The sequence below is a fragment of the Rutilus rutilus genome (genome assembly GCF_951802725.1).
Source record: "Rutilus rutilus genome assembly, chromosome: 25".
Lineage (NCBI taxonomy): Eukaryota > Metazoa > Chordata > Actinopteri > Cypriniformes > Leuciscidae > Rutilus > Rutilus rutilus.
The window spans coordinates 7,045,457-7,057,234 of NC_140229.1; the positions used below are offsets into that span (position 1 = coordinate 7,045,457).

General features: G+C 40.8%; 1 protein-coding gene across 1 annotated transcript; it reads left to right on the forward strand.

Moving 5' to 3' along the window:
• Window positions 1-1,286: 1,286 nt before the first annotated feature.
• Window positions 1,287-2,324, forward strand: LOC311284770 (trace amine-associated receptor 13c-like; the record flags this gene model as incomplete). Its single annotated transcript, XM_084399982.1, has 1 exon — window positions 1,287-2,324. The coding sequence occupies exon 1, from the start codon at window positions 1,320-1,322 to the stop codon at window positions 2,322-2,324; it is 1,005 nt and encodes a 334-aa protein (XP_084256108.1). The 5' UTR covers window positions 1,287-1,319.
• Between the last annotated feature and the right edge of the window lie 9,454 nt (window positions 2,325-11,778).

An 11,778-nucleotide genomic window follows, 5' to 3' on the forward strand; every position in this document is an offset into this window, starting at 1 on the left:
GAGCATCAACCAAGACAGACCCTTTGACCACAGCATTGGTAGTCATCTTACACAGGGGATAGATTGTGGGATAACACATTGTTTGTAACATGACTGTAAGCAAATACGAGTTACTTTGGAGGCAATGGCCCAGCCCAACACAAATAATTATTATGTGCACAAAAGGTTTATTTATTACTGGTATCGGGTACAACGGCACAGGTTTTAAAGCCTGATTGGGTTTACCCAACATCTAGCAGGTCACTATAGCAATAGCAGCTACAGCAAGTTAAAATATATGCAGCAACATCTTTTTTTAACGGTGAAGCCAATGGGAATTGCCACAAAACCCTGTGATACGTTTTTTTCCAGTCCCAAAAGGCCAGCAACATCTCCATGGGCAGCACTTAAAGGGAAAGTTCACCCTAAAATGAAAATTACCCCATTTCTGTTAGGACCACTACCGTCAAATACGATTGACAATTAGCATACAGTTTGGACTACGTTATAGTTCTGTTCTGGGCGAGAACTCCCTGCGCATCCATGCAGCCTAGCATGGATAAGAGCAGGGAGAGCAGCAATAACCCCCCTTAGGGTAAACAGAACAGAACCAACATGAAAGTTTGCAAATTCAAGATTTTAAAGTACAACATAATTCGATAATTTATTCTGATTCTAGGGGAATCAGAATGCCAAATCCTGACTGGGCGAGAGGAGGAGCTGGGAATGGAGGAGGGTATTTAGCTCCTGAGAAACCCAATAGCTGCTGATAATACTGAAGAGCTTATATATGTATACAGTGATAGGCATCGTATTCCTATAGGTAGATGTGGATCAGCTGAGAGTCAGCTGATGCGAGCTTGACTAACGTGACCTGCCAGAACTAACGCTATGCTTGATGATTTACTCACCATCAAGTCATCCTAGTTGTTTATGACATTCTTCTTTCAGACGAATACAATCGGAGTTATATTAAAAAATGTCCTGGCTCTTCCAAGCTTTATAATGGCAGTGAATGGCTGTATCTGTTTTGAAGTCCATCAAAGTGCATCCATCCATCATAAAAGTAATCCACACGGCTCTCCAGGGATTTATGAAGGCCTTCTGAAGTGAATCGATATGTTTGTTTAAGAAAAATAACCATATTTAAAACTTTATCGACTAAAATAACTAGCTTCCGGCAGACAGATCTTTTATTATTTTTTATTATTAATAAATAAAAAATTGTGTATGTTACATCATCAATGGGCAGTAGATGGGTGGGCTGTCTGATTCAGGCTGTATAAATGAAAGGATAGTAAGGAGAGCAGAACAAACTCCTAACAGGAGGAGACTCACTCATGGCCTATGAGACAGAGGATCATGAGACTCAATACTGCTTTCCTGCCATCAACTCATCATGTATCAAGGGGAAACGCTCCAGATATGAATACAATATCATGTATGTGTTTGTATCATTGCTGTCAGGATGGACTGTGTTTCTGAACCTGCTGGTGATCATCTCCATCTCTCACTTCAAGAAGCTTCACACTCCAACCAACCTGCTCATTCTCTCTCTGGCTGTGACCGACCTGCTTATGGGACTTGTTATGTCTATAGAGGGCATGAGATTTATTGAGACGTGTTGGTACTTTGGAGACACTTTCTGTAAACTGTGTATTACAATACTTGGATTAGTCTTCTCAGCATCTATCAGTAATTTAGTTTTAATTGCTGTTGATCGTTATGTGGCTGTCTGTCACCCTTTACTGTACCCACAGAAAATAACCACAACTAAAATTTTAATAAGCATCTGTCTGAGCTGGGTTTGTTTTTCAACTTATAATGCTACAATTGTAATTAATGATGGATATTTAGACACTTCACACAGAACGGACATGTGTTATGGAGAGTGTTCTATTAAGATGGGTTTTGCCTGGGGAGTTACTGATCTGTTCATGTCTTTTATTTTTCCATGTACCCTAATCATATCTTTATATTTGAGGATTTTTTATGTAGTACATCAGCAAGTGAAAGTTATAAACTCTCTGATTAAGGGTGGTAAATGTGTAACTGAAGGATCAGCGAGGAGGAAATCTGAGAGTAAAGCTGCTCTGACATTAGGAATCATTGTGACAGTTTATTTGCTTTGCTATATTCCATACTATATCTGTTCTATATCAGTAGTCTCTTCCACAACCATAAATGTTTTGACATGGGTTATGTACACAAACTCAGGTCTGAATCCTCTGATCTATGCTTTATTTTATCCCTGGTTTAAAAAGACAGTTAAACACATCTTAACTCTGAAAATATTTCAGCCAGCATCTTCTCTGGTTGATATTTTTACTGAGCATCAATATTAATTAAACTGGTAAAGCTGTCACTCATAAAGGGTATAATTATCTTTGTAGGATTTAAATTTGTAATATCTTAATAGTATGTAGCTTATTTCAGAGAGTATTGCTACATTTTTCATTTGAACAATTCATTAAAACTTATTTCTACACACATTGAAATTAAGTGTCAAAATGTTCATAAATTGCATTAAATTAGTTAATTAAATAAACTGAGCAAGCAGCATAAATCCTCAATGTACTGGAATAAATTGTAAAGGGAGATAACTGTATGTGCTTTATGCTTTATCACTTGCATCAGTCATGTTGCATCTGTGTTATTAAAGATCAAAAACATAATGACCAAAAAAAAACTCTGTAAAAAAGAGATGTCCTGTAACTTTCAACTGCTTTTATTTCCAGAAAATGTCTTAATGTATAAATAATGGTATGAACAATAAGATTAAACAACTGAGACATAAACTAAAGTTTCACAGACATTTGACGAACAGAAATGAATCAATGAGTCCCTGAACAGTATCAAAATTAGCAGTCATATCTGTGTAGCCAGAAGCTGCTTTAAGGACCACAGAGCATCTCATTTAACATCAGGTCTGTCATTTCGCTCATTATTACAACAGAGGAAATAAATATTCTCTTAGTCTATGACATAAGATACAATGGCCCTCATTTATCAAAAGTGCGTACACCAAATTTCCAGCGTACACCCAAAACCACGGTGACTTTGAGATTTATCAATATGGACGTTGGCGTACGGCACGCTCAAATCCTACGCCAGCTCAGGAGGTGGTGTACGCACGTTTTGAGTGCGGGAATGCGCAGAAAAACAATTCCTAACACCACAAAACGCACTGACAAACTAAAAGATATGATATATTATGACCCACTGTAAAAAAACAACAACAGTAATTATAAACTTCAGTGTTTATTTTTGTGCAACATGGACTTCAATGTTTAATTTGTGTGACTTTACCAAAGCATTTGAATTGTAGGCATATGTATTCCTTAAGTTGCGAGCCTGTGCGCTTTACCTGACGTTTCAAGCCTTGTTTATACTTTCGCCTGGCTCCGCAGCGCGAGTCTCCGCAGACTGCGCGCGCACCTCCTCAAATGGACGAGGCGTTTATACTCGACGCGCTCGCCGTTGTACTATTCTTTGAAACGATGGTTAGGCCAGGGTTAGGCCCGGCCGGTGTGCACGGACTGGGTTTAGTAATGAAAGGCTTTCAATGACCAAAAAAAATAATTCAGACTGACAAAATAATAAAAATGACATTCTTCTTCTTTTAAATAATAATAATAATAATACAAATAATAATAATAACGACATTCTTCTTCTAAATAACAATAAGCGTCATTAATAATAAAAATCTAGAAATCAATTTTGTTTCTTTCCACTTCCCTGGTTTCGCTTTCTCTTTCTCAAAGAAGTTTCTCTTCTTTGCCGTCTTCCGTGTGTCCATGGCGTAAAATGAGGGCGTGGGGGGAGCGGAGACTGAATATATAGGGGCGTGTTATTCTAATGACGCTCGTTTTCAGCCGCGGCATTTATCAAGCGCAGGTATTGCGTACACCTGGATTTCAAAGGTACGCACAGCTTCATAAATCAGGCGGTGAGAAGAGTGTAAGCATAATCTTATGCCAACATACGCCCGTTTCTACGCAAGAATGATAAATGAGGGCCACTGTGTTTGTGATTTCCCGACCGAAATATAAATTGTAGGCCTATACAAAAAAATGAATGGCGAACTGACAATCAGTCAAGATTTTGACCAGAAAGGGAGCTTTGGTGAAATATTTTAAGAATTAATATGTGTTTAACTGATATTTTAAACCAGGGGTAAAATACAGCAAAGATAAAAGGATTCAGACATGAATTTAAATACAAGTTCCATGTTAGAAAACCTGATGTGGTCGATGATATTACTGTGGTGTCTGTTACAATATTTCATGAGTTCGACTGCTCATCCAGTCTAAACAGTTAATGTTAAAATAACTTGGCTTGTAACCTGTATCCCCCTGTAACTACTATGTAGAAGAAGAATGAGAGAAGAACGCCATAAGAATTGTCGCTAGGATGCCGCAATGACTGCTCCTTACGTACGCTCGTAATGATGATTGACTGTACTGAATGTATAGGCTCCTCCCGAACCTACATTCAGTCAGGGCCACTTTCGTCAAATGTATAATTATTGTAATAATGCATACAGTTAGTGTTGGCGGTTTGGTTCTGTTATGGGCAAAATGCCCGTCCATGCAGCCATGCCTAGACAGAGCGGAGAGAGCAGCAAGTAAAACCAACAGATCCAGTAATCATGCATATATAATTGCAATCACATTTTTACATGAGTGTTGTAAACAAGCCAAAATACATGTAACGACTGAGACAAATCAATCACAATTACTTGGTATATGTGCAAAAGAATCTTTAAACTTCACTCTGGGATCTGTGGTCCCATCCCCCCAAACAGGGCAAGAAGGTCCTACCATGATCAGATAAGTTGGTTTTATGGGGCAAAGGAATGTGGCCACATGCGCAAGAGAGAGACAATGGGAAGACAGAAACAATCTTTAATACAGACTTTGCTGCATTAATCATAGACTAACTGATCTAAATGAACAAGCATCCCAGAAACTGTGTGAATGATTTACTGTCTTGTGTACTATTATGTATATACTATGGTATGTATTTTATTATACAACCAACCAACGGTCAATGTAACCTCACCTGTATCATGTCTCCTATCTAATTAATCCTCATTTAATGACTCACACTTTGATATACATCACCTTCTCTTAGAATGCAGTGTGGATTTGTTATATCTATCTGAGCATTAATGAACAGAAAAAGGGTAAGGCAGAGGTCTAACCACACTTAGGACAAAGACTCATAAATCTTGCCCACAGAGGAGACTCCCGCCAGAAAGTCCACCCTTCTCATTGGTAAAGCAAACCCGGAGAGGTGGGACCTTTCTCAGGCTTTATTAGAGACAGTCCACAGTGACCTTGCCCTCTTCGTTTTTTCTCATCCGGCCGCAACACTGCTTCTGCTGATACTGGGGGGAACTTGCTGATGTACTACATTGAAAATTCTCAAATATAAAGTTATTATCAGGGTGCAAGGACACGTTTAGATCCTTGCAAAACTCATTATAAGGGACACTGAAATGTGTGACATATCTGCTGCTAAGACCAGCACCATTGTAAGCTAAACCAGTAGAGACAGATGCTCATTAAAGTTTAATTTAAAAAAGAATGTGCAATTCTTTTTCTGTTTACCACTTTTCCAAAGTGTCCCCCAAAGTGTCACGACAACACAAATACAGGTAGATTATCTAGCCAAACTGTTTATTATACACCACATATTTATACTTTACAACAAGAATTTGTCTTAAGGCCTGTTCACATCAAGGATGATAAAGGCTCCAATAAGGTTCTGCGGCGAAGTTCTTTTGATTTGGGGTAAAAAGACGTTTTAAATATGTGTATAAATACCCTTTCCCCGCCATTGATGGAAATTTCCATCATTTGTGAGAAAACATTTCCCCGCCATTGATGGAATTTTCCATCTTTACGTGTTTTCACTGTTATACGCAAGAGGGCGCTATTTCACATCTTCTGAAACCGTACTGAATCTCCTGATCAAGAAGACTAACCCCGGTTTCACACCGCAAGCGTCAGCGGCGCGTGAGCAGCGCGTATTTTTTTCGGCGTCCATGTTAATCAATGAGTGCATTCACACCGCACGCAGAAGCGGCGCGGCAGCGCGTAGCAGGAGCAGAGCAGGAACAGCAGTGCCGCGATAGTTTCGGCGCCCAGTCTATTTTTAACGCGCCGCTTACGCTGAATTAAAGTGACACGCATTGATCATGGCCAAAATACACCGCAGTTTTACCCCAAAAGCGCATTGATGATATCTATTGTGTTTTAAACAGTCGATCAAATAACCAACAGCAATTTAAAAAGAAAACAAATGTCCAAAAACAAACTTGTTGCCCGAACAATAAAAACAAAGACGAATCAAAAGTTATATAAATGAAATGATTAATAAAATAAGCTTCTTGACAAGTCTTTTCTCTTAAATGTATTTGAAAACGAAATAAAGCAATGCCAACTTACCCTGATTATAGAGTACTCTGTCTATACACACGTCACGGTTCAGCCGCGCGTGACAAACGCTGCTAGTGTGAAAGCAAAACGCTCCTGTCCTGCTCCCGCTCACCATATGCACTGCTCCTGCGCTGCTTACGCTCTGCTAATGCGTGCAGTGTGAAACCGGCGTCACGCCGGTTTCACACTGCATGCATTAGCAGAGCGTAAGCAGCGCAGGAACAGTGCATATGGTGAGCAGGAGCAGGACACGCGCGTTTTGCTTTCACACTGGCAGCGTTTTATGCGCGCCTGAACTGCGGGTTTTGTACAGACAGAGTAGGCTACTCTATAATGGATGAGTTGGCATTGCTTTATTTCGTTTTCAAATACATTTAAGAGAAAATACTTGTCAAGAAGCTTATTTTATTAATAATTTCATTTATATAACTTTTGGTTCATCTTTGTTTTTATTGTTCGGGCAACAAGTTTGTTTTTGGACATTTGTTTTCTTTTTAAATAGTTTTTGGTCATTTGATTGACTGTTTAAAACACAATAGATATCATCAATGCGCTTTTGGGGTAAAACTGCGGTGTATTTTGGCCATGATCAATGCATTGTCACTTTAATTCAGCGTAAGCGGCGCGTTAAAAATAGACTGGGCGCCGAAACTATCGCGGCACTGCTGTTCCTGCTCTGCTCCTGCTACGCGCTGCCGCGCCGCTTCTGCGTGCGGTGTGAATGCACTCATTGAATAACATGGACGCCGAAAAAAATACGCGCTGCTCACGCGCCGCTGACGCTTGCGGTGTGAAACCGGCGTCACCCCTGGTTCACACAGGACGCCGAAGCGACGCGGAATCGGCGCGGAACGGAGGCCGCTTCCTTTCGGCGCCCATGTTAACCTATGGTGTCGTTCACACCAGACGCGGCCGGCCCGCGCCGTGAAGCGCCAGTTTCGGCGTCTGGTCTATTTTTTTCGCGAGCCGCGAGTGATCCGCGTCCATTCCGGCAGGAAGTCACACCAAGAAACACGAGACATCCGGTCAATTGTCAAAATAAGCAATTTTCGAATTAAAATACCGCGAGTATTAACAAAAAGTATTAATACAAGAAGTGTACAAACTTCTTGGTTACAGAAACATGGTGTATTCATTTTATGAGGTTATTTACTTACCCATGATGTAAAAAAGTAGCTCTGAATAAACAACAACTGAGCAGAAGCGCTTGTAGACCGCCGCGAAGAATACGCGTCTAGTGTGAACAGGCAGGCGCCGGACCGCGCGTGATTTTCCGTTCCGCGTCGCTTCGGCGTCCTGTGTGAACCAGGGGTCAGAAACAAGCGATCTCATGTAATCATATGCATATGTAAAACAACGCGATTACCAACATTTAACAGCATATAAATCAAAACTGCCTAATGTTACTGAATGAAATGTCGACCCAGGACGAGCTGTGCAAGCATTAGGGGTGTTGATGGACTTGATCTACTACATCTGTGTTTTGATCATCGTTCTGAATAAAATCCAGATGTAGTCTTTGAAAGTTTTTTGCACAAAATGTTGCTTTTTTTTATGAAACTTACGCACATTCAAGTGTTGCTAGAAGCAGGAATAGATGCATGAAGCTAGAATAAAACAGATGTTTTTTTTGTTGTTTTTTTAAAGCAGAGGGTCAGTGTGATATATTGCATGTTCAGATATTCATACAAACAAACATTCTGGGGGCCATGAAATTTCAGTGAAAATTATCAAAAACGCTGGCTGGCGGTGGCTGACAACCTTTTTTATTTATTTTTTTAATGCTGGGGGGGGGGGGAATTTAAACATTAAAAAACAGTGTCAGTGTCTCTATCGCTTAAAGTGGCTCTCCAGTGTGTTTGTGTTTTTACTCGCAGACATCTGACCTTGATGGACTGAACAGAAGAAATGAAGAAGTTTCCACACTAAAGAAAGCAGAGCCTCAGCGCACACCTACAGATTACATAATCCCCATGGACCAATGGGAGTTTAAAGGTGTTTACCAGCCGCTTTGGCAAGCTGTTTCGAGCTCCAGATACAAACTTAGTTTTGGCCTGAATTAGTTTGAAATGACGTCACACTTGTTCGTTCTTCGATTTGCTTGCCTTGAAGTATACGGTAGGGGCCTTAACTATAACGATAAGTTTATTGTTTTAGAAATTGTTCTAAATTGAAAAGTAATAATATAGTAACAAATACAATTTTAAAATGAATTAAAAAATTTATTATTTTGATTAATGATTACGAGAGCACATGAATAAATAAAAAAAAGTGCACTAAGGCTGTGCGATATGGAGAAAAAATACTAACACGATTTCTTTATATACTCAATTGTCTTGGAAGCCGGCTTTGATATTTGTGGGCACCATATCTTTGGATAAATGATTCGTCATATTATTCGTCATTCTTATTTGAACTCTTTTCCTATGTTGTACAGTCCGCATGCCTGATTTTTGTTCACCTGGTTCGGATTCGGAATGTGCCATTGTTTTTCTGTGTAAGCACACACTAGACAGACGTCTTTTGCGTCTTTTAAAGGGGTGGTTGAATGTGATTTCACTTTTTTAACTTTAGCGAGTGTGTAATGTTGCTGTTTGAGCATAAACAACATCTGCAAAGTTACAACGCTCAAAGTTCAATACAAAGGGAGATATTTGCTTTTAAAGAAATCAATTTCTAAGGACTACAGCAAACGGCCGGTAGGGACTGCAAGACATTCCTCCAGGGTTAGTGACATCACTAACCCCAACATTTACATAAACCCCTCCTCTGGGAACACAACAAATAAAGGGGGCTAGGCCATTTTATGTTGCTTTGGAGAAGAGTTGTTGTGGTAGTAGAATGTTTAGTAGAACAACGGAATGTTTGTGGTTGTTGTCGTTTATGTGATCAGTGTAAATTATTCTTTGATTATAGCTTTTATGTATTGTTTATCTACAGGCATGCTAAACATGGTTTTGTGTTTGATTTGGCTACTGTTGTAAAGCCAATGTTTAGTGTTCGTATTGGGTTAATAGTTCTGGCGACAGATATTTGGCTACAGTCGTTCTAAAAATACAAAAGTAACAGTGCCATATAGTCAGTAGCGATCACAATAGATCTGCAGTCAAAAAAACGTTTCCGAACAACGTGCACTTGCCGGTTAGCGAATCACAACACACTCGGCCAGCTAACCTATCTGAGCCCATTGCGTGATTTTTTTAAACGAAGCATGAACACATGTTACAGTGCACCCCACAAACACAATCAAGCCTTAGAAAAAAGGTGTTTTACCACCCCTTTAAAAACCTGCATCTTGTGTTTTTAACCGCAAAATGCATTCTGTGTGAATGGTCTACTATATTCTGTTTGGCTGCAACAATAGTTTGAAAGTGCTTGCAAATTCCCTGGCTCTATCAGGGCCAACTGGTGCTACCAAACCGGGCCCCGCACCAAATTAACATCCCCGCCTCCCACCCCCATGCTTGGGACGGCCTTGGGCTCTCAGAAACATCATCTCTCCTGTATCCAACATATTCCCAAGATATTATTAATAATAATATTTTTTTAATACTGTCCTGGATTTACCTTCCCTGATTCTGTGCTTACTTCCATGTCGTAATAGTAAACCTGCTCGTTCTGTTCTTGCGCTAGATTTAAGCCCAATTTATACTTCTGCGTCGAACTCACGCCGTAGCTACGTCGTAGGCTGATGATGATGATGAATTTTATTTATAATGCACTATACATTTGACATCAAATCTCAAAGTGCTACAAGGCTCAAACAGATAAAAATAATTAAAGCAAATACACAGACACTTAAAAATACGCTTTTCTGAAAAGAAAGGTTTTCAGTTCTTTTTTAAAAACATCCGTGGTCTTGGGAGCTCTGAGTTTTTCTGGAAGGGCATTCCACAGACGAGGAGCGGATGCTTTAAAAGCCCTGTCGCCCATAGTCTTGAGCCGTGTCCTAGGTGTAACCAAGAGGTGCCGTTCGCCTGCTCTGGTCCGGGTGGAGGTGTGTGGGGAAAGGAGATCAGTGAGGTATGTGGGTGCTGCACCGTACAGACAGTGATGGGTGTGCAGAAGGATCTTATATTCTATGCGGAGGTGAACAGGGAGCCAGTGAAGGGATTTTAGGATAGGGGTAATGTGCTCATGTTTCCGCACCCTCATTAGGACCCTGGCAGCACTATTCTGCACAAACTGGAGCTTTTGGAGGCTCTTGCCAGGGATTCCCAACAGGAGTGCGTTACAGTAATCCAGCCTGGAGGAGACAAAGGCATGGACGAGCTTCTCTGCAGCTGAAAGGGAAAGAGAGGAACGCAGTTTGGAAATGTTACGGAGGTGAAAAAACGAGGTTTTACAAATTGAGGTGACATGATTGTCAAAAGAAAGGTAGGGGTCAAACTTGACCCCAAGGTTAGTAACGGAGGGAGAGAGGGAAATAGTATTACCAAAAAATGAAACAAGTGTGATGGGAGACGAACGTAGTTGATGAGGCGTTCTGATTTGGATGGCTTCTGTTTTAGAGCCATTCAGCTGCAGAAAATTTTGATTCATCCATGCCCCGATCTCCTCCAGGCAGGAGGTAAGGCGGGAAATGGTGGCAGAGGGGGAGCCGGAGGGAGTGATATGAAGATAAAGTTGTGTGTCGTCAGCATAGCAATGGTAGTGAATTCCATGCCTGCTGACGACACGACCAAGGGGAAGCGTGTAAATTGTAAAAAGGGTTGGACCGAGTACGGAGCCCTGGGGGACCCCACAGGTAACAATGTGTGGTGAGGATTTTGCCTCCCCCAAGGCTACATACTCGGTCCTATCTGTGAGGTAGGAGCGAAACCATTTTAGGGAAGTGTCGGAGAGACCAATATAGTGCTGAAGTCTGTGAAGGAGGATACAATGATCAACAGTATCAAACGCAGCAGAGAGGTCGAGAAGAATAAGAATAGGCTGTGTGTTGCGCGCGTACTCTTCGGCGTACCCTGACGTGCACCTCTCCAAAAATGTAACATCGCGTCAATTCTATGCGGACGCAAGTGTTGTGATTGGTCTGCTTGAACCCCTCCCTCGGGTTTCGTTGCCTACAGCGTAGAGGCTCCGGCGTAGGTCCGACGCAGAAGTATAAATCAGCCTTTAGGCATGCTGCATTCAGAATCGTGCAGAACGCTCAGATGCGATTTTATTCTGATTTTGATTAAATCACACAGCCCTAAGGATAAATCCTTTATAGGCTAAGTAAATACCACAATATTCTTTAAAAAAATAAGGATTGGTCAATTTTTATTTAATGGTGACTTTAAAGAGGCGGACGACTTAAGTGCAGTGCAGGTTTATAATAAACAGAATGTATTCATGCATTGGTGTGGACACT